Here is a 20,335-nt window from a genome sequence, read left to right as displayed (position 1 = left end):
ATGATTTGTGTGTTGATTATGGATTGTTTCTTCTGTCCCTCCAAATAATTGATTGTAACGGTATGCCTTGGAAAAGAACAGGATATGTTTCAGTCGTGTTTCACATTTTAACGACGTGTAGCATTTATGTAGCATTTTTTGAGCAACTTTGCATATGTTGCTTCTTGCAAACCGCTCTGTAAGGTAGGTTAATGTTATAGGGAAGACCCCCCCCGCCTCCTGTCCAGCTGTAGAGCACACACTTTGTATGCAGAAAGAAGGTCCTTGTTCCAGTCCCTAGCATCTTCCTTAAAGGTGGATCATAGGTAGCAGGGCTAGGAAATACTTCTGCTGACACCGTAGAACTGCTGCAAGGCAGATTCGGTGGACAGTGCTGCGCTATGAAGGCCAGTGATCTTCTAAATCAGCAGCATACATTGTCATAGTTGCAAATGTGAGGCTAGAGTAGTGACATGCAGCCACCTAATGAGGTAGTTGCTGAGGTGGTATTTAACACAGAAACTTTCTGGCTCATTGTCTTGGCCAGTATGCTACAATAACCCTCTATGCCCGTGACAGTACCTATACCTGAGGTCTTTGGTACTTGGTTATTTGCAAGAGATTTCCCTCCCTTATCGCCCCCTCAATAAGAATGCAACTCAGTGATGGAAATAAAAAATAAAGAAATAACTCCTAGGCTGAGTCGTGGGCCCTAAATTGTATTCTGTAAAGTCATCCCCGAGGCAGTTTGTTTTTACAATAAACTCTGTATTGATGATCTGAAAAAGCAAGGACTGGGTCTGTTCTGTTTGCAACCCTTCATTTACAGATCCTGTTTGCTTGTGCGGAGGCTCTCTATGCACATGGTTACAGCAATGAAGCCTGTCGCCTCACAGTTGAGCTTGCCAAGGACTTGTTGGCCAACCCTCCTGATCTCAAAGTGGAACAGCCCCCAACCAAGGTACAGAGCTGCTATGGGGACTGTTTGAATGGAAGGGGGAAGTGTAGTATAACAGCAGGTCAGAAGTGGTTTCTCTTTCAGAGCTATGCTTTGCTGTGGACAAATACTGTATGTAATATTGCCCAGAGTCAAAGGCAATTTTCTTTGACCTCTTTGCTCAGCTCTTAAAAAAAAAAAATCTGTAAAAGTAACTCAGTTCATATAAACTGACATAGTTTGCCTAAGGTACACTCTTGCTGAATTTTTCTTTGATGATAGAGATTTCATTATCTGCATAATGACTAGAACCATGTTAATTAAAGAGTGTAGGGGACATGGGTGGCGCTGTGGGTTAAACCACAGAGCCTAGGACTTGCCGATCAGAAGGTTGGTGGTTCGAATCCCCGCAACGGGGTGAGCTCCCGTTGCTCGGTCCCTGCTCCTGCCAACTAGCAGTTCTAAAGTACGTCAAAGTGCAAGTAGATAAATAGGTACCGTTCTGGCGGGAAGGTAAACGGCGTTTCCGTGCGCTGCTCTGGTTCACCAGAAGCGACTTAGTCATGCTGGCCACATGACCCGGAAGCTGCACGCCGGCTTCCTCGGCCAGTAAAGCGAGATGAGCGTCCCAACCCCAGAGTCGGTCATGACTGGACCTAATGGTCAGGGGTCCCTTTACCTTTACCTTTAATTAAAGAGTGTGTTGAATTCTCAGGATCCCGAATTCTGTAACCAGTCCCATTTGTATCTAATCACAAGATATACCAAGTAGTCATAATTTTAATGCTTCACACAGTGGAATTGTTGTTCTATGCAGATGAACTCTTGCAGAAAAGCTGAATGAATTCATCAGCCGCATCCGTTTTGATTGTGGGAACTATTGGATGCATACTCATGCCTCAGCTGCTTTTTTAATGGAGATGTCCTGTGAAATCGAGGAGACCAGATACATTTCTAGGGCCATCTGACAAATTACCAATTAGCAAGTCACTAGGTTGGGTTCTTAACCGTGAAATTACTAATCTCCTAATTAAAAATATGCAACTTTTCATTAAAATCAGCCTTCTTAATTCGGTGTGAAAAGTTCAACAGCACAGTGTAGTGCAGATCTTTTTATTAATTGAGTCACAAAATTACAGGTCTGTTAACCCCCGCCCCCCAGTTTATTCAGGAAAAGGCTATTAAAGAGCTGTACAGTGGTACCTTGGTTTAAGAAAAGCTTAGTTTATGAACAACTTTGTTTAAGAATGCTGCAAATCTAGAAGTATGTGTTTTGGTTTGTAAACTTTGCCTTGGAATAAGAACATGTTTTGCTTCCTGTTGAGTGTGTTCCATTTGTAAATTGAGTCCCCTGCTGCTATGGGAAAGCATGCCTTGGTTGAAGAACGCTTTGGTTTAAGAACAGATTTCTGGAACGGATTAAGTTTGTAAACCAAGGTACCACTGTATAAGCAAACAATCTAGCTGAGGCGGAATTAGTAGGGCTTCTGCAAAGCAACTAGATAGTACTAGATGACAATTTATGCTGTATAAGGTATGGTACAATGTGAGCTACAACAAAATTAAAATGGTAGCACTAGGAAATGTAACGGATAGCACCCTTCACTGCATTGGAATGCAGAACTTTCTTGGGCTATCTCACCACCAGATTCTTCCATGAAGCTTCTGGGTTAGCATTTAAGTCATGATGCTTAACTTTCCACATAAACTCAGGTGGGACTTAAAGTGAAACTAACTTAGTCTGTCAGTTTCCCTATGTTTAAACTGTTTATCCCACAGGGAAAGAAAAACAAGGTATCCACCAGCAAACAGACATGGATGGCAACAAACACCTTATCCAAAGCTGCTTTCCTGCTGACTGTGCTGAGTGAACGGCAGGAATACCACAATCTAGCCTTCCAGATTGGCATGTTTGCTCTGGAGCTGCAGAGGCCGCCAGCTTCTACCAAGGCTTTGGAGGTAAGTGTGTGCTTAGATGGACTTTGATGTGACGTTACAGAAAACCAAGGTCAGGGAGTTTCCTGGTAGCCCGTGGGTAAGAGGCAGCCTTTAACTCTTAGCCACTGTTGCTTGATCTGAGAAAATGGAGGCTCAGTGATGTTTTTTGTGCATCATTTAAAGCACTTTTGTGTTACTTTTTTTATCCAGTGTCTCTGTGTGGTGTAGTGGTTAAGAGCCAGTGTGGTGTAGTGGTTAAGAGCAATAGACACGTAATCTGGGGAACCAGGTTCGCGTCTCCACTCCTCCACATGCAGCTGCTGGGTGACCTTGGGCCAGTCACACTTCTTTGAAGTCTCTCAGCCCCACTCACCTCACAGAGTGTTTGTTGTGGGGGAGGAAGGGAAAGGAGAATGTTAGCCGCTTTGAGACTCCTTAAAGGGAGTGAAAGGCGGGATATCAAATCCAAACTCTTCTTCTTCTGCTGCTGCTGTAGAGAGGCCCTGTGGATTTGTTTTATTTCTGGCTTTTGTGTCACACACAGGTGAAGCTGGCATATCAGGAGTCTGAAATTGTGGCCTTGTTGAAGAAAATTCCACTTGGCTCTAATGAGATGAACACTATTCGGGGAAGAGCTGAAGAGCTGAGGGAAGGAACCCTGTGTGATTACCGCCCTGTCTTGCCTCTTATGCTGGCCAGCTTCATATTTGATGTCTTATGCACGCCAGGTAAAGCCCTTCAGATTTGTCTAAAGAAGAGGAATCTGTACATGCCAAATCTTTGGGAAAGGGTGTATGATGAATTGCTTCTCTTCCTAAATCTTGGGGACAGACTTCTACAGAACAAACTCCATAGTCCCATGCCTTTATAGAAGCCACTTAGCCCTTGTATGTGTGAGATCATCCTGCACATAATGAATGTGGATCTCCAGTACTGCCCAAACTCTCATGCATGAGAGCTCTGGAAGCACTTAACTCAGTTGCAAGGGCTGGACCTTTTACAACAGACACATATAAATGGAACCTTCAGTTGGGCTGTAGAGCTTACCTGAGCTGAGCTCTTGATTAATCTCATGGACTACATAGCTGTCCTGCCCCATCCAATGTCCGGAAGCTTCCTTGAACCCTGCAGTTACATAGCAAGTTCAGGGACTATGTCCATATTCTCAAAACATGGCCAGTTTCAGTCAGTACTGAACTTCTGCTGCAGGTTTTGCCCAGGTAAACCACCGGATCCAAGAACAAATTCCGTAGTTTTCAGGATGGAATTTTAAGGACATAAACACTTCCTTGTGGTGACTGCAGTCCTGTTTCCAGCTTTACTATACTAGCAGCCTTGCCAAATTAATTCATTCTACTTTGTAACTCCCCCCACCCACCTTTTCCTTTCTAGTCTTCACAAATATCAAACCTGTGATTAGGTGTAGGTGAACTCCTTCATTGTCTCCCAAGACAAATGGATGCCAGCAGATTAGGTGTCTGATGCTTTTGTGGCCTTTTAAGAATGCTTGGTTGTGTTAATTTAATAAACAGATTTATTTTATAGAATAGAATTGAGCAAAATCCCAAGATCTAGGTCTTGATAGAGGTTAGTTTACATTAGAAAGCAATGCTTTAGACTATTATCTTCATAAGTCTGTGAAATTTTTACCAGTCTAGGCAATCCTTGCATGATAGAGCTGGCTATTGATTTGCCATCTTTCTTTTCCCCAGTGGTTTCTCCTACAGGATCCAGACCTCCAAGCCGTAATTGGAATAATGAAATGCCTGGAGATGAGGAGCTAGGTTTTGAGGCAGCTGTCGCTGCTCTTGGTGAGTGCTTAGCTTCTCTTTCTTATGCCAGGTCTCATCTCTCACTGATGAAGAGATGTAGCTTTGGTCATCCTGCCAAGTCACCTAGAACTTAATTTTTCTTCTTAGCTTAATATGTAATGGTAATAAGGAGAAGCCTGATGCCTCACAGGGAACAGATGTTGCTATGGGGAAGCATAATTGATGGTTTATTACTTAACTTAAATAAATGGAGAGATTATATAAAACAAGCAGGATAAATGTTTGAATTCTGTACTCTGCCTTCCAGGCATGAAGACGACAGTGAGTGAAGCAGAGCACCCTCTGTTGTGTGAAGGCACCCGAAGGGAGAAGGGAGATCTCGCTCTAGCCCTGATGATCACTTACAAGGATGACCAATCTAAGCTAAAAAAAGTATGTCCCATTTGGAGATACTCAGACCTTAGGCTGTTTAATGGTATCTGAGCATAGTGCATTTTTTTCATCATACAATGTAGTAGTTTCTCTCTCTCTGCATAAATTTTATTTATGCATTTTACATATCTTAATACATCAGTTATACAATTGCCATTGTTTATCTTACTCTTTGACTTCCGTGGGGTCTTATTTGGTCCTTTTTAAGCTTCATCTTCTTTATTACCACCCTTCTTCTACTTATTTTAACTGCTGCTCATATATCTAACCCCACTTGGAAGCTTATCTGATTGTTATATTTCTTTAAATACTTGCCAAAGTATTCCCACTGTTCGACTCACCTTGATTTCTTACCTTGGCAGTCAGCATTGCTGTCTCCACGTATTCTATTAGCTTATTCTGCCAGTCTATTTTGGGGGGACTATTTTTGTTCTTCCACCTTTGGGCATAAATTATTTTGGCCACTGTTATTGCGTAGAGGAAAAGATATGTACTTTCTTGGGTATTTCCCCCTTTACTATACTCAATAAGAACATCTCTGGTTTCTTGGGAAATGAGACCCTTAACATCTTTTTTAATTCTGAGTATATCATCTCCCAATACTTTTTGGCTTTCGTGCAACCCCACCACATGTGTATAAATGTCCTTTCAATCGCCTCACATTTCCAACATAAATTGGTTCCCTTTTAATACATTTTTACAAGTTTACTAGGGGTGAGGTACCACCTATATATCATCTTTTGTAGGTTCTCTTTTAAGAGTATAGCATGCTGAGAAGTTTATTGTTATTTTCCACAATTTCTCCCAAGAGGCCATATCTATGCTGGGTCCTGTGTCAATCGTAGTTGTTTCTCAATGGCACCTGAAGATAGTGGATCAAACTGATTTCCTAAAAGGATTTTAGATGTTTATTCCTGATTTTTAGATGTTTATTCCTGGTAGTGGGTATGAATATGTTTGCAAAATTCATAAACAAAAGAGGTTGAGCTATTCAGCAGTATGGCAAACCGCTTCCGTCTTCTTCCTGCCGAAAGGATCTTTCTTCTTGCTTCTTTCTGCTTCTCTTGATTGTAATAAACTTAATTCCCCCCTCTGCAGTCTTCGGAGAACTCCCCTGTTCATATCTAATTCCCCATTCCCACTCTCCTGACATTTCCTTTGTTTAGATGCTAACTTTCATGTTGTTCCACTCTCTGTTTAAAGATCTTGGATAAGCTGTTGGACAGGGAGAGCCAAACACACAAGCCTCAGACTCTAAGTTCATTCTACTCGTCCAGCAAGCCCACAGTAGCCAATCAGAAATCTCCTTCCAAACATGCTACCCAATCAGCTGCGCCCATTCAGCACCTCCCAGGAACACCCGTTACGCAACAAGCAGGGGTAACCACTGCTGTCCAGAGCAACACTTCGGAACCCTTTTTGGAAAAGAGCTCCCAAGGTATGACTTACTGTTCCACAGGATCACAGCTGTCTTCTAATTACCAGTGGAAGGAGAAACGAAAGAAATGGGTTGCTGTCAGATTTTTTTTTTCATTTGCCTGTATATTTGTTCTAGTCTCATAGGTTGTCAAGTTCTTCTGCTATTATGCAAGTGTGATGCAGAATAAAAAATGAATGACATCTTCCTTGCCTTCACGGAATCCGATTCTAATTGCAGTGTGCGCTCACAATTTCTGTTTTTCTTTTCCATGTGGGAAAGAGAGGGCAACAGTACTAAAGCCTGTGATTATCCACTACTGTCTCCTGTCTGCCAAAGTTACACCTGCCTTTGAAATCCTCCTCTTCCTGTTGCTGCTGTTTTAACTTGCCACTTCTTGTGTTTTCCCAGATAACCCTCAGAGATCTCCTTGTGACCCACCAATGGAACCCAGTGTCTTAAAGCAAGAAGGGAAAGTTCCTAGCCGACTAGCCCTTGGAAATAGAGGTGGCTACAATGGGAGGTGCTGGGGTTCCCCAGTCAGACAAAAAAAGAAGCACACAGGTAACTTTGAGCAGGGGGCACATAACTTTCTGCTGTCTCATTCTGCATGTTTTACATTTCTGGAATCACTTTCATGCATGTTAAATTGTTTGCTCTTTGTTGCACATTCATTTTGAATTGAATTAATATGACTTGCCTGTCTGCTTGTCTGTTAATATCTTAATCTACTGTCACCTCCAGTATTTCTTACCGAAGCACAAATCTTCCCTGGTGGATCAGCACACTCAGTGAGGAATTCACTGCTGCCAAAGTGAAGTTGGCCTAGCCCTCTCATTAGTTACCCCATAGCTTCATGGGCTGGGGTTTCTAACCAGCTTTTAATGGTTACTAGGCTTACCTAAAGCAGTTCAGATTGTTTAAAGGAGGTAATCAAACAAATAAATGCTTAGATTCTGTTTCAGGTTTATCGTTATTCTTTTAGCTCTCTGGTTCAGTTCCTCCACTTTGAATTAATATAGAAGAAGATGTGCCTGTATAATTTGTGACCTGGCTTCCATACTTGTATCATAGTATATCAAGTGCTTATTGTACTCCCAAGTGAGTTTTAATGAGCCCCCAGTGGGTCACTATGTAAGGCCGCATTTGGCTTGCTGGGTTGCAAGTTGTGCAGGCTTGGATTAAGACTGTTACATTTGCAAAGTAATTAGTGGTGTGTGTATACAGTGGTGGACAGGACTCATAATTAAGCTATTTTCTTTCTTTTTAATTGGGTGGAAAATAGTGGATTCTCCCATTGTTAAATTCTTTTAAAACAATTTTTTTAAAATATTTAACCTAAGAAGTTAATTTTTTTCAAGATGCTATTGGCATGCACTAACCACATCTTCCAGATCTGTCAAATCATATTTTTCCTACCGAGAGGACGACATTTCTTTTTATCTTGACTTACGCTGTAGAAACAGAAAACATTTAGCTTCTCTCTCTCTTTTTTTTTCTCCCCTCCCAACAGTGAAGGACAGCAAGCATAATGCCAGTATAAATATGTGGCATGGCTACATACAGAATACTGTGTACAGTTCTGGTCACCCCATCAAAACAAAAATAGGTAACTGAAAGTTAGAGGCAACCACATTACTACTCTTTACTATGTAGAAAGGATACAAGTTGGCGGTCTTTTAGGTGGGATGGGGAAGTAGTTGGGATGTGACAGTGTTTTATAAAATGATGAGTGGCTGGAAGTGGAAGGTAGACTTCTTTCAACACTAGAACTTGGGCATATTCCTTGAAGATGATTTTAAGTAAGTTTAGGACTGCCAAAATCAAGTATACATTATATAATGCAGAATAGAGCTAAAAGATGCCCTCTGGTTTAGATAGCTTTTAAGAGGGGGTTAAACAAAGCCTTTGTGAGAGACTTTCCCTAAGAATATTAGACACGATGTTTAAATGGAAACTGCAGATTCAGAGGCAGGATATACCTGAACATAAGAGTTGAAAGTGGCCCTTTAGGCCAACTCTCTCCTCGATACCGTAAATCCTGAGCTAGAGCATCCTCGCCTTTGCTTAAAGACTCTCAGGGAATTATAGCTCTCTCCCACCCCCTTCCCAGCAACTGGTTCTGTTCTTGAACTGCTTGAACTATCAAGAAGTTTTTCATCATCTACCTTCCTCTCGCTTAAGTCCAGTAGATCTAGTCATAGCCCTCTCCTGTGTATTTGGAGAGTGCTATCATGGTCCCCACTCAGGCGTCTCTTCGCCAGGCTAAGCGCACCCAGTTTTTCAACCTTTCCTCATAGAACCTGTTTTCCATGCTGCTCACCATTCTTGCTGCCTTCCCCTGCACCAGTTGCAGTTTGCCTAGACTCTTCTTAAAATGTGGCACCCAGAACTGCACACAGTACAAATGGTATTCAGGCATAGACTCGCTTTTGAAAGAGAAGATTCCATTTAACTACATAGGCTTTGTTAAGCCCTACTCCCCCACCTGAACACCTCACTTTTTGGTGAGAATAAAGCAGCAGATGCCTGTTGCTTTTTATTTCCTCCTTGTGACCAGAGGCATCTGGCTGACCGCTGCTTGAAACGTAATGCTGGATTTGACAGATGTTTGCATCATTCAGCCAACGCATAAACAATGGCTTACTTTGACTGTAAACCAGCACTTTTGGTTTGTTTCTCTCTAAACAAACCATGATGACAAGCCAAAGTTTGTTCTTCTCTTACTGATCATGGTTTGTTTGGGAGGAATAAACTATGAGTGTCGCTTCATATATTGCAGGGGTGGCCAGCTTCCAAAAGACTGCGGTCTACTCACAGAATTAAAAACTGGCAGTGATCTACCCCCGTTTTATTGGGGTTCAGGTCAAAGCTTTTTATTGGGGAGGGGAAAAGCCCCATTTTAGGGGGTTCGGGAGGCATAATTTGCTTAGCCTTGGGAGGGGGTGCGAAATGTTTTTACATTATTTTGGGGTCAAAGAAGGATTGCAGAGGGAAAAATAGCCTCGGTTTGTAAACTCCATCTTCTGTTCTCCAACAATGGAGGGCAAGGGATCGACCAGTAGATCGGACATCCCTGGTATATTGCAATAAGCCAAGGCAATGATCTGTTGCTCCAAATTCAAGGAAGGGCAGAGTGAAGCAGGACCAATTCAGCATGCTGCTATAAGTTCACTTAGATAATCTGAGGAAATTTTACTTGTGGCCTGAAAATGGGCATTTTCTGCTATTGCCTCCTCACTGTGGAATTCCCTTCCCTCAGCCATACATGAAGCATCATCCGTTAGTTGTTTCAGACACCTTGTGAAGACATTTCTTTTTATCCATGCTTTTCCTGACCCAACATGCTGCTTTACTGTTTTTTTAATTATACTGCTTCATAGTTTTAGTGTTGCTTTTGTGTATTCTTCTTACAGATTTTTAAATATTAGGAGATTTAAATATTAAGTGGATTTAAGTAACGTGTCCCCACGGCAGCTTGAAAGCAAACCCATATAAAAACGGTGGATATCAAAAACAAATAACAGTAGAAATTACAAAAGATATAATAGCAAGCGGGCAGCAAACCAAGAACAAACTAAAACCAGTAAAAAGAACCTAAATACTGTTCAAGGCCTATGAGAATAAGTCAGTCTTCACCTCTTGCCTAAAGGTGAATGAGTGTTTAGGGAGAGTTGCAGAGCCCAAGTACAACTTAAAAAAAGAGTCCTCTCTCAACATAGGCACCTGCCTAATTTCTGAAGGTGGGATGGCGAAGGGCCTCTGAAGATTATCTCAGCTGACAAAAGGGAGAGAACAGTTCTTAACATGACCCAGGCTGTTTAAGCTTTAAAGATTTGTTCTGGCTCACTGAAAAGATACTCACTTCCACCACATTTTCAGTAATCCCCAACACACCTGCAAAGTAAGATAGTATCCCTCACCTAGTAGGTTCATGGCTCATATGAGTTTGAATTAGTCTGAGATTTTGGTATATCAGCTCTCTAGCTTTTCTGGTCAGCTTACATCTCTAGGTTCTGACTTACTTGAAATGTTTCAGCTTGTTTTTTGGGGTGGGGTGGGGGGGAGAAGAACGTTCCCTGTTGTAAAACTCTGGTTTCGTATGCTGCCGACCTTCTCACCTGCTGCTGTGCCCTTTGACTGTGGCGTTGCAGGAATGGCCAGCATTGACAGCAGTGCTCCAGAAACCACCTCGGACAGTTCTCCAACCCTCAGCAGGCGGCCTCTGCGGGGAGGATGGGCAGCCACTTCCTGGGGCAGAGGGCAGGACAGCGATAGCATCAGTAGCTCTTCCAGCGACTCCCTGGGCTCGTCCTCCTCCAGTGGAAGCAGGAGAGCTAGTGGAGGAGCACGTGCAAAGACGGTAGAGGTCGGCAGGTAAGAGCTGCTGTCTGTTTTCCAAAGTTGTGCATCTTTTCAGTATTTGGACCTCCCAAGGATGAGATTGTTGGATGAAGGGCAGTATATTTAATAAAATAAAATAAAAGGCTATCTTCATTAGAAATATATCACAAGGAGGCTTTTCACCCAGACCCTGCAATCATAATCTTTGTGTGCAGGGGGACCAAGGTGAATAAAAAAGTTTTTTGGGGGGCAGCAATGCCCACCAACTTTGGGAGGTTTGGTCCCCTCCAATATTTTCTTGGGGTGGATGAAGGGAGATGGGATCTCCAGGGAGGCTCACCTGGGGCCTTTGTTATCTGTCCTTAGGTTCCTGGTGAAAACATTCCTCTTCAACCTGGCGTTTGGCTGATTAACATTCTATGGCCTTTTAAATGTGTTTGAGGGATGGGGGGTTACTGTTTTCATTTCATTTTTTGTTTTATTATATATTTTGTGCTCTCATTTTGTATTTTTATGTTCTGAACTGCCCTGTGATCTTTGGATGAAGGGTAATATAATAATAAGTTGGGAGTTTCAATGGGAGAGCCAGGCAGAATTAGACCTGGAAATTCAGCAAGTGAACTTACTATTACTTTTTTGGCCACACTCATTTTGAAATTATAAATTAAACGAGTGCTCCTTTGATGACTGGGGTCATATGACAAGAGCAAATAGTGAAGTATTCTCAGTAGCGGCCCAGTTCTTGCAGAGTTTCTTCTCTGGAGAGTCTGCAAAGCCTGAACATTTTATCTTTTGGAAAACCCACAATATGATGCCTTATCTGAGCTTCCTTTCTATGGTGGGTGTGCAGGTTTAGTCTTAAGTTCACTTCATACATATTTCACTTTGTTCCTTTCAGGTATAAGGGCAGGCGTCCAGAGAGCCATGCTCCTCATGTCCCAAATCAGCCCTCGGAAGCAGCTGCACATTTCTATTTTGAGCTGGCCAAGACAGTTCTCATCAAGGCGGGTGGAAACAGCAGTACTTCCATTTTCACCCACCCATCCTCTAGTGGCGGCCACCAGGGTCCTCATCGCAACCTCCACCTCTGCGCCTTCGAGATTGGTCTCTATGCACTGGGGTTGCACAACTTTGTCTCTCCCAACTGGCTGTCTCGAACCTATTCCTCCCACGTCTCTTGGATTACAGGTAGGAACCAGGGTGCTCCAACCAGGTTTGGTTTTTAGGAATCCTTCCCCAGAGGGTGACCTTACTTAGCTACTACCTTTTAAGAACTCATGGCTAAATTTGCTAGCACAGTCTGTATAGCCGAGTTTACAGATTGGGAAGCCTCTGGGTAATGCTTGACCATAGAATCATGGCGCCAGAAGGGATCAGGTTGCCACAGTTGATTGGTGTTGATGGACACCAAGCCTTGCTTGCCAAGGAACAATGAGGACTGCACTTTAAGCCAGTCAGTTTGCAGTTGTGTCTCTAACTTCCCCACAACTGACATCACTGATGCTGTCAGGTGTGGTGCAGGTGAACATGGGTTTTTGGGGGAAATGGCCTTGTGGGGCAAATTGGGATCTATATGCGAGACCTAATTTGGCCAGTGAGCTGGAGGTTCTCCACCTTCTGTTCAAAAGAGTTGCATCTGTAGCCCTTTAGCAAATGTCTTCGGTGTCCTTTGCTTTTTGACACTAACATGAAAGGAAGTTTCCAAGCGCTACTACAAAACTCGTAGATTTTATATATAAATGTATTATTTTATCTGCTGTGGGGTTAATTAGCCAGGGAGAGACATGCAGCTTGCCCAGAGCCATCCCAAGAAACTCAGGAGTAAAAGGCAATTTAATTCTGGCTTTTCTGAATTTGGATGCATCAACTTTCTTTTAGGTTTAACTTTGTCTTGACTTTTTTATATATATAGAAAGTGCTTAATCTCACAAGGATACGGGTTTCTGTTACATCACTATATTGTGTTGCCTTCACCCTTCCTCTTCCCTGCTTTTGTTCCCCTTGTCGGCATTTCGAAAGGGGGTCTTTGTACATAGGAGCATGATCCCTAGTGTGTCCAAGTGTAAAATAGCTTACAATCTTTGTACTTGTTATAAGCACTCAAGAGAAGTCCATATGTGGCTTTAACTAGGTAAGAATGAAATATGAGTTTAGAAGCCTTGATGGTACAGCACAGGAGCTTCCAACCTTTCTGTGCCCAGAGATACATATGGAGTTTCCACAAATGGTGGTAGGTGCCACCACAAAATTGCTGACATGGAGAGCTTTGCCAGTCACAAAATGTCTGCTGTGGCCTCTGGGAAGCAGCCCAGTATCTTGTCGTTTCCTTTTTCCTTTCAAAATGCTTTCCTGTCTTCCCTCCAGTGTTGCTCTGCTTTTTGCTTGGGTGGCAAGATCAGCCTCGCGAGCAAGAGAATTTGTAAGAGGAAGTAGAAAGGAGCAATGCTTCACCCACTTCCTCTCTCAGATCTCTTCAGATCACTGCAAACAGGAGGAAAAAGACAACTCCTGGTGAAGGGGAGCAGTGGGGGAAAAGCTTTCATGGGTGTTTGGAGAGGTGATCACTGGTGCCATTGCACCTATGGGGCACCACATTCAGAGTCCACGGTTCAGTAGACAGATGTTTGGCTGAGTACTTGGGAGACCTTTGAGTTCAGATCCCAGCAATGGTCTGGGCAAGTCGCATTTTCAGTTTCCCAGTTGCAAACTTGGAAATTTGATGAAGTTGGGAACCTGGGAAGCTGCAAAGGCAAACAAGGTAAAGATTGTAACTTACTTTGCACATCATAAATAAATATTTGCCCCTATTAATAGTGTTAAGATCTGTGTTTCACTCTGTTTACAGAGCTTACAAAACTCAAATCTAGCAGAGTGCTTGCTTTTCCACTAGTAGCATAAAGGTAAGCATCATAGATGGGAAAAACTAACATAGAAGGGAGCTCAGGTAGAACCACTTGCACTACTGCAAATGGGTTTTTCTTTTTGCAGAGGCAGACTTCTGACAACTGGAGAACAGAAGTCACCTACAGACTATTGAGGCTCCTTTATATAAGGAGTTTATTGCTGAAAGGGTCTCTTTTGGTTAGCTTACCAGTGCCAGGATATTTATATTACCAGCACTGCTTTTTGAGTGCTTGCTGTAGTGACCTTAATATACATCTAAGCTTTAATTTATTTGTTGCAGCCTGCGTTTATGGCATTGCATTTCTCTCTAGCCGTAGTGCTTACAACCCCCACCTCCATGTGTGTACCTGCCAATTCAGGATATTGCACTCTCATCCATGAAAGCCTATGCCAAAATGCGTGTATTGAGTCTTGTAGGCACCTGAATACTTTGTTGTGCATCCTCTTTTCTCTGGTTTCTAGGGCAAGCCATGGAGATTGGCAGTGCAGCCTTGAACATCCTGGTGGAGTGCTGGGATGGGCACCTGACCCCTCCGGAGGTAGCGTCCCTGGCTGACAGGGCTTCCAGAGCTAGGGATTCCAACATGGTGCGAGCAGCCGCTGAGCTGGCATTGAGCTGCTTGCCACACGCCCACGCCTTGAACCCAAACGAGATCCAGAGAGCCTTGGTCCAGTGCAAGGAGCAGGTGAGCAGTTCAGAGGTCTCTGTTGATGCTGTCAGGTGCAATTGGGTTTGTCTGTTCCTTCTTTTTTGCATTTAGTGTTGCAGTCTTTTAGTGTTTGCATTTAGCTTTGTCTGAGGTCTTTAAAAAAATTATATAAAAAAACTGGACCCCCAAAATGCTAGAGAGATAAATGTTTTAGATTTTTAAAGTCAGGAATTTATCTCCAAAAGCTCCAAAGGAACAACTTAAATAACTTCCACTACTATAAGTTATTTTGTGGTATTCCAAAGTAAAATAAATTTATTTTGATCCACTACATTTTTTATATGGGTGCCCTTATATTTTCTCCATACACTCATCCAATATTTTCTGTATTAGAATTTGTCCGTTAATGAAATATGGACCTTACACTTCAATATAGGTCTTTCTGCTTTATAATGCAGCCATATGCACCTAGCTATTGTAACAGCCTCCTGTGCATAGGCATCTGCAGGGATTTTTCTCGGGGAGGGTGAAAAGTGCATATTCCTAATACATTGATATACATATATAAATAACTAGCACCAGGGAGCTAGTTTTCCATTTCTGGTATGTCTGCTGACTGAATGGTGATGAGACCTGGAGAGACCTGGCCTCTTAGAAATTAGCAGAACAGGTCTTACCCCTCTGTTGCTTTTCATGCTGTTCATTGACTTATTGACTTGGCACCCAGATGACATACACTGCCACTGCCACTCACACCTAAAAACCTCAGTCCTTTCAATTGGCTCTCTGCACCCACTTCAGCCATTAATTGCACTGCTTCCACAATCAACTTCACACACCACATTCCCCCCCCCAAAAAAAAATCCCCATTCTAGGATAAAACACTAGGTTACACTTTAAGGTTGTCATTCACACACTCACATGCCAACAAGATGGGTATAATTGGGTTACCTTGCAGGGCTGGTATGTCAGCCATCTAGTGATGTTTTGTACTAAATCAAATAAATAAATAACACACTCTTAGCCACGTGGGTATAATAATGATAGATTTTATCTGCATAGACACCGGCAGGGATTTTTTTTAAAAAAAAATGTTTACAAACTCAGGGGTGAAATCACTGTTTTTTGGGGTTTTTTGTTTCTTTGAAATAAGATTAGAGATAAAAAAAATGAACCTCCATCTTTGCTGTTATTTTTTGCTCCTGTTTACCTTTTACCAACTCACAGTTACAGTGAAATCCCAGATACCTGAAGGCCAGCAGGAAAGACTTAAAAAGGAACCAGATCTTTCTATATAGACATATATGGGACATGTCATTCTACCCTTCTATTTGTCTGCTTGGTTAGGTCTGCTTTCTTAAATATCAGACAGCTGTGACACTCATTGCTTTCATTGGCTAAAAACACTGAAAGGCAGGAGCAAGTTAGTTTCCCACAGGAGAGTTCATGCACATTCTGCCTTATAACTTGGGATCTGCAAGTGCTGGAGGGTTTTGTTTTTAAATAAAAGCTGGAGATCCAAGAAATATGACTCCTCCCTGCAGACACCCATGCTCCTGCAGATGCCATCTGGAGAGATGTGGGTGGCTATCAAAGAGGGACCCTTCTTGATAATAATAATAATAATAATTAATATTAATAAAATAATTTTTTATTTATATCCCGCCCTCCCCAGCCGAAGCCGGGCTCAGGGCGGTTAACAACAATAAAACAGTACAGCACAACACTCTAAAATCATTCATTATAAAATTAATTGAACTCAGGCCAATGGCAACCATTGGGCCAGAGCTCCGCGAAGATTGCCGCAGGAGGGAGTCAGGCTGTGCCCTGGCCAAAGGCCTGGTGGAACAGCTCTGTCTTGCAGGCCCTGCGAAAAGATGTCAAGTCCCGCAGGGCCCTAGTCTCTTGTGACAGAGTGTTCCACCAGATCGGAGCCACAGCCGAAAAAGCCCTGTGATGTGGCATCACACTTGTGGAATGCTCTTTCCAGACAGGGTTGGCTGACGCCTGTCTTAATGCCGTTTTTGTCCCAGGCAGAGTCTTTATTTTATTTTACCAAGCTCTTTAGGTAGAATTCTATAAGGTTGACTGTTTGGTTCAGAGCTATTAGCTTGATTGCAATTACACTTTAATTGTAAACACCTTAAATCAGCAGTACCTTTCCTAATATTACAGGATAATCTAATGCTGGAGAAGGCATGCTTGGCAGTAGAGGAGGCAGCCAAAGGAGGTGGTGTTTACCCTGAAGTCCTGTTTGAAGTTGCTCACCAGTGGTACTGGTTGTATGAACAAACTGTTGGTGGAACTCTTGCTCAGAGAGAGGGAGCCACAGGCTGCAGTGCAAGTGGAGCCCGGGCATCCTGCGAAGCGGTGCGTGGACTGGCAGATACCAGAGTGACGTCAGAACCCACCACAGTGACTGTCGCGGCTGCGGTGACAGCAGCAGCAACGGTGGTGCCCGTAATTTCGGTGGGGTCGACAATCTACCAGCAGCACACCATGGCAGGGCCAGCAATGGCACATGCGCACACCCAGGGTCTGCACCCTTATACAACACTCCAGACCCACATCCCTTGCAATCCTCAGTATATCGGGCACCCTATCCAGCACATGCCACGCCCGGCGGTCTTTCCTGTTCCTGGCTCAGCTTATCCCCAAGTAAGTTATCTTTTGTAGGGTAAGCATCTCGGGGGGAACATCTTTTTCTGTCCTCCCTAGCGTTGTGGCTTAGGTGAATAGAAGGATGGCAAGCCGGATTATTTAGTTTTGCTGGTTTCAGTGTGGGACCATAACGAAAAGGGTGAAAGCACAGCACTAGGATGTGCCAAGGACGAAACTTGGGACCCTGTGCATGCAAATGGAAGCTGGAAAAAGCCCCTGTCCAAGCCCTTAGAGTCACTTCTAGTTAGGGGCAGTAATGGGTTAGAGGGACCAAAAGTCTGAATCTTTGTATAAAGATGCATTTTTTGTGGATATATATCTCATTGTTGCTCTCCCTGTTTGTGTCAGAATTATTAAATTTGTACTAATTTACAAATTGTTAGTATTTACTGATAAATCTCACATTTTCTCATGCTAGTTTATGGGGGTGGGGAGAATGCCTAAGATAGGCATAGTGGCTATTTTGTCTCCCGTCACAGTTCTCCTCCTTTGCTTAGAAGGGCCCAATGAGCATGGTGTGGGTTCTAGGCTTTCAGGAGTTGGGTTGGAAATGGAGTTCTCAGTACTAGATAGTTGGGTTGCTTGGAGGCCCCTCCTGAAAAACCCTGCCTTGTGTTTTGGGCGCAAGGCAGGGTTACCCTGTCCTCTTCCTTTGCAGGGTGTCCACCCAGCGTTCATTGGAGCACAGTACCCATACTCGGTCACTACCCCGTCTTTGGCAGCTACAGCAGTGTCCTTCCCGGGAGTGCCTGTCCCATCCATGACACAGATTGCTGTGCATCCATACCATGCTGAGACCGGGCTGTCTCTGTCTTCCAATGTAGCAAGTGAGTATTTCAGTCTTGCTGTGTCTTGCGGGAAATAGGCTCCTTTAGCATCCTAGCTGAATGGTGGTTCTAGTTTTGCTGAGGCTTATGGAGCTCACCTACTGTGACACAGGAATAGGGGTGCTTTTTGTGCTACTGTGAACCCTGAGACATGTAGGTGTCTGATTTATGTGCAAGAGGAAATCTGCCTCAACAGAATCCCTAGTCATGATGTCATAAACCTTCATATTGTTCTGAAACATGAGAGGAAGGAAGATGGCAAGATGAACACAAGTGACATTTTCTGTTAGGTTTCCTTGCACTCTTAAGGGGGGGGGCAGGACAACTGGTCTCTGCACCTCTACAATGCAATCTCTGGGTGCATACAACATTTTTAAAATTTGTTAAGGGTTTCATTTATGCTTTAAAAAACAACAACCATATATACCATTTTTAAAATGAAAACATACTGCCAGCACAATCGCTTTATCCTCTTAGGAAATTATGAAAACTTCAGTGACTATTAGGTAGAATCCTTAGGCTACAAATGAGAAAGAGCCCTCCATGAATAATCCTTAAAACTTCTCAGGCTTGGGAGTAAACAGCTTTAAGCAGGACTTTCTTAAAATTGACCTGCAGTGGTCTGTAGCAGGTGGGATGTTGGTCTACCAAACATGGTATAGCTATTACTAGGTTTCCAAAGATTGTGTCATGAAATTGCACATCTAAGGAAAGGGGTGGTTGGCCTGTGGGTGCAATGACCCCTGTAAGAAAGTCTCTTGGTGTAGACTCTGTGTCCCCTTCACCCACTTACTGTCCCCTGACTGCTAGCTCCCCCCCCCTCAAAGTGCATGGAGTTGTAGGAAGAAGTTGGAAGAGTGGTTCTCTTTCAGTTCTATATTTTCCAAGGCTTGGATCAGCAGCTGATTGGCAAGCAGAGTGACTGAGAGGGTAGGAGGGAAAGGGCATTAGTCTGAGAGACTGGGCAGAAGAAAATGTGAGTAGCCTGCAGGGAAGAAGTGAGGCATCACAGGAGTCAGGAGCAAGAGAATGGAGTGCCAGGGAGGGAAGGCAAATGTGTAGCCAAGGTGAATGCAGTAAATAATAATAATAATAATAATAATAATAATAATAATAATAATAACCTATTGAAATCACAGAATTTTTTAAGGGGGGGGGGGCCTCCCTTCATCAAATCACCTCGACTGAACTATAAAAATCACTTGTGGTACTTTCTAAAGCTGCCATGGCATAAAAATATGAATCTAAGGGATGGATCTTTATGGACCCTCATAATTTTCCATAGCCACCTTGAAATTATAGGTCACCTGTGTGATTTGTCGTTAACCTATGCTAGATCCGTGAGGATCAATGTTTTTGTGTTACTAGCAAGCACTGGCTCTGAGATTTTTGACTGTGTAGTCTACCAGTATAAGCTTTAATTCGATAGTGATTGTTCAGGGGCCCTGTGTAAAATCATGCAAGTTAAAGGCGATCTATTTCAGTTCTGCCAGATCTAACTTTTGCTTAGAAGGACTCGTTGGAAAAGTGACATTACGTGTGTGTCCAAGTGTGCACATGTTTTCTGTCTGGTGGGGTGGGGAGAAATAGAGGGATCAGTGCCTGCAGAGTACTCCCATAAAAATCTAATTGTGTCCCAGGGCCCCAAACAGTTGGTGTCGCTTATTTCATCTTCCCCAATTATTCTACTGTTGATGTAAAGACTGTCCTGATACATTACTTGCTGGCTTCCCATTGTCTGCAAAGGGAAACGATGCTGTAATAAGATTTGGCTCTTGGGAACTACATTATAAAGCCTGCTCACAGAGAAGGCAAACAAGTGAGCCTTCTTTAGATTTTCTAGGACATGTACTTCTGGGTCTACTTGCTTATGTTTCCTCTGTCTACCGTGTTACTACCAGAGTTAATATTACCCCCACAGGTATATGATACAGTTTGGGGCAGGACGTAGTTGGCTGAAGTGCTATAGCTGTTTGATGCCAATATTCCCCCCCTCCCCTTTATACTGTTGTTTGTTTTCTCCAGTAGGAAGTGTTCATGCAGGGTCTACATTCCCAGCGATTCAAGGGACTTCCTTGACGAGTCTATCTTCTCAGCCCAGCTCCCTTGTCACAGGCGGCTTTCCTTCTGAGGATGAGCAACACAGCCAGCCTGCAGGCAATCAAGGCGTGCATCACCTCCACTCTGCCTACCGAGTTGGTAAGGACAGTTAATTGTGGCTCTTGCAACCCTCTCACCTGCAATTCAGGACAGGGCTACTGTATGTGAAAATTGACTCTTGTACCAAGGTCAATTGGGAAGGTGTGCCAATTCTCACGTGATGAAGTGGTTTTAGACTGTTGTTTGGTTTAGGCTGGAATGCATAGCCACAAGACTTACAAGCCGATCACAGAAGCTTGCAGTGCATGAATCTTTTGAGGCGAATGTAAGTGGGTTTGGGGGATGGAATCACAGTGAGAAGAAGTGTGCCAATC

General features: G+C 43.2%; 1 protein-coding gene across 5 annotated transcripts in view; it reads left to right on the top strand.

Moving 5' to 3' along the window:
• Positions 1-20,335, top strand: part of ZSWIM8 (zinc finger SWIM-type containing 8) — a 58,386-nt gene that overhangs the window by 31,831 nt on the left and 6,220 nt on the right. Inside the window, exons 11-24 of one of the 5 annotated variants that reach the window (XM_081191519.1) lie at positions 809-940; positions 2,696-2,875; positions 3,399-3,582; positions 4,567-4,665; positions 4,934-5,058; positions 6,262-6,496; positions 6,887-7,039; positions 7,989-8,084; positions 10,630-10,852; positions 11,718-12,007; positions 14,186-14,409; positions 16,549-17,031; positions 17,663-17,861; positions 19,890-20,060. In XM_081191519.1, the coding sequence (XP_081047645.1) occupies positions 809-940; positions 2,696-2,875; positions 3,399-3,582; positions 4,567-4,665; positions 4,934-5,058; positions 6,262-6,496; positions 6,887-7,039; positions 7,989-8,084; positions 10,630-10,852; positions 11,718-12,007; positions 14,186-14,409; positions 16,549-17,031; positions 17,663-17,861; positions 19,890-20,060 (2,794 nt within the window). Of the gene's footprint in view, positions 1-808; positions 941-2,695; positions 2,876-3,398; positions 3,583-4,566; positions 4,666-4,933; positions 5,059-6,261; positions 6,497-6,886; positions 7,040-7,988; positions 8,085-10,629; positions 10,853-11,717; positions 12,008-14,185; positions 14,410-16,548; positions 17,032-17,662; positions 17,862-19,886; positions 20,061-20,335 lie in introns of all 5 variants that reach the window. The other 4 variants (XM_081191518.1, XM_081191520.1, XM_081191522.1 and 1 more) reach the window with 4 other exon arrangements.

Source organism: Podarcis bocagei (genome assembly GCF_964188305.1).
Source record: "Podarcis bocagei genome assembly, chromosome: 4".
NCBI classification, from domain to species: domain Eukaryota; kingdom Metazoa; phylum Chordata; class Lepidosauria; order Squamata; family Lacertidae; genus Podarcis; species Podarcis bocagei.
This window is presented reverse-complemented; position numbering and strand designations above follow the sequence as displayed.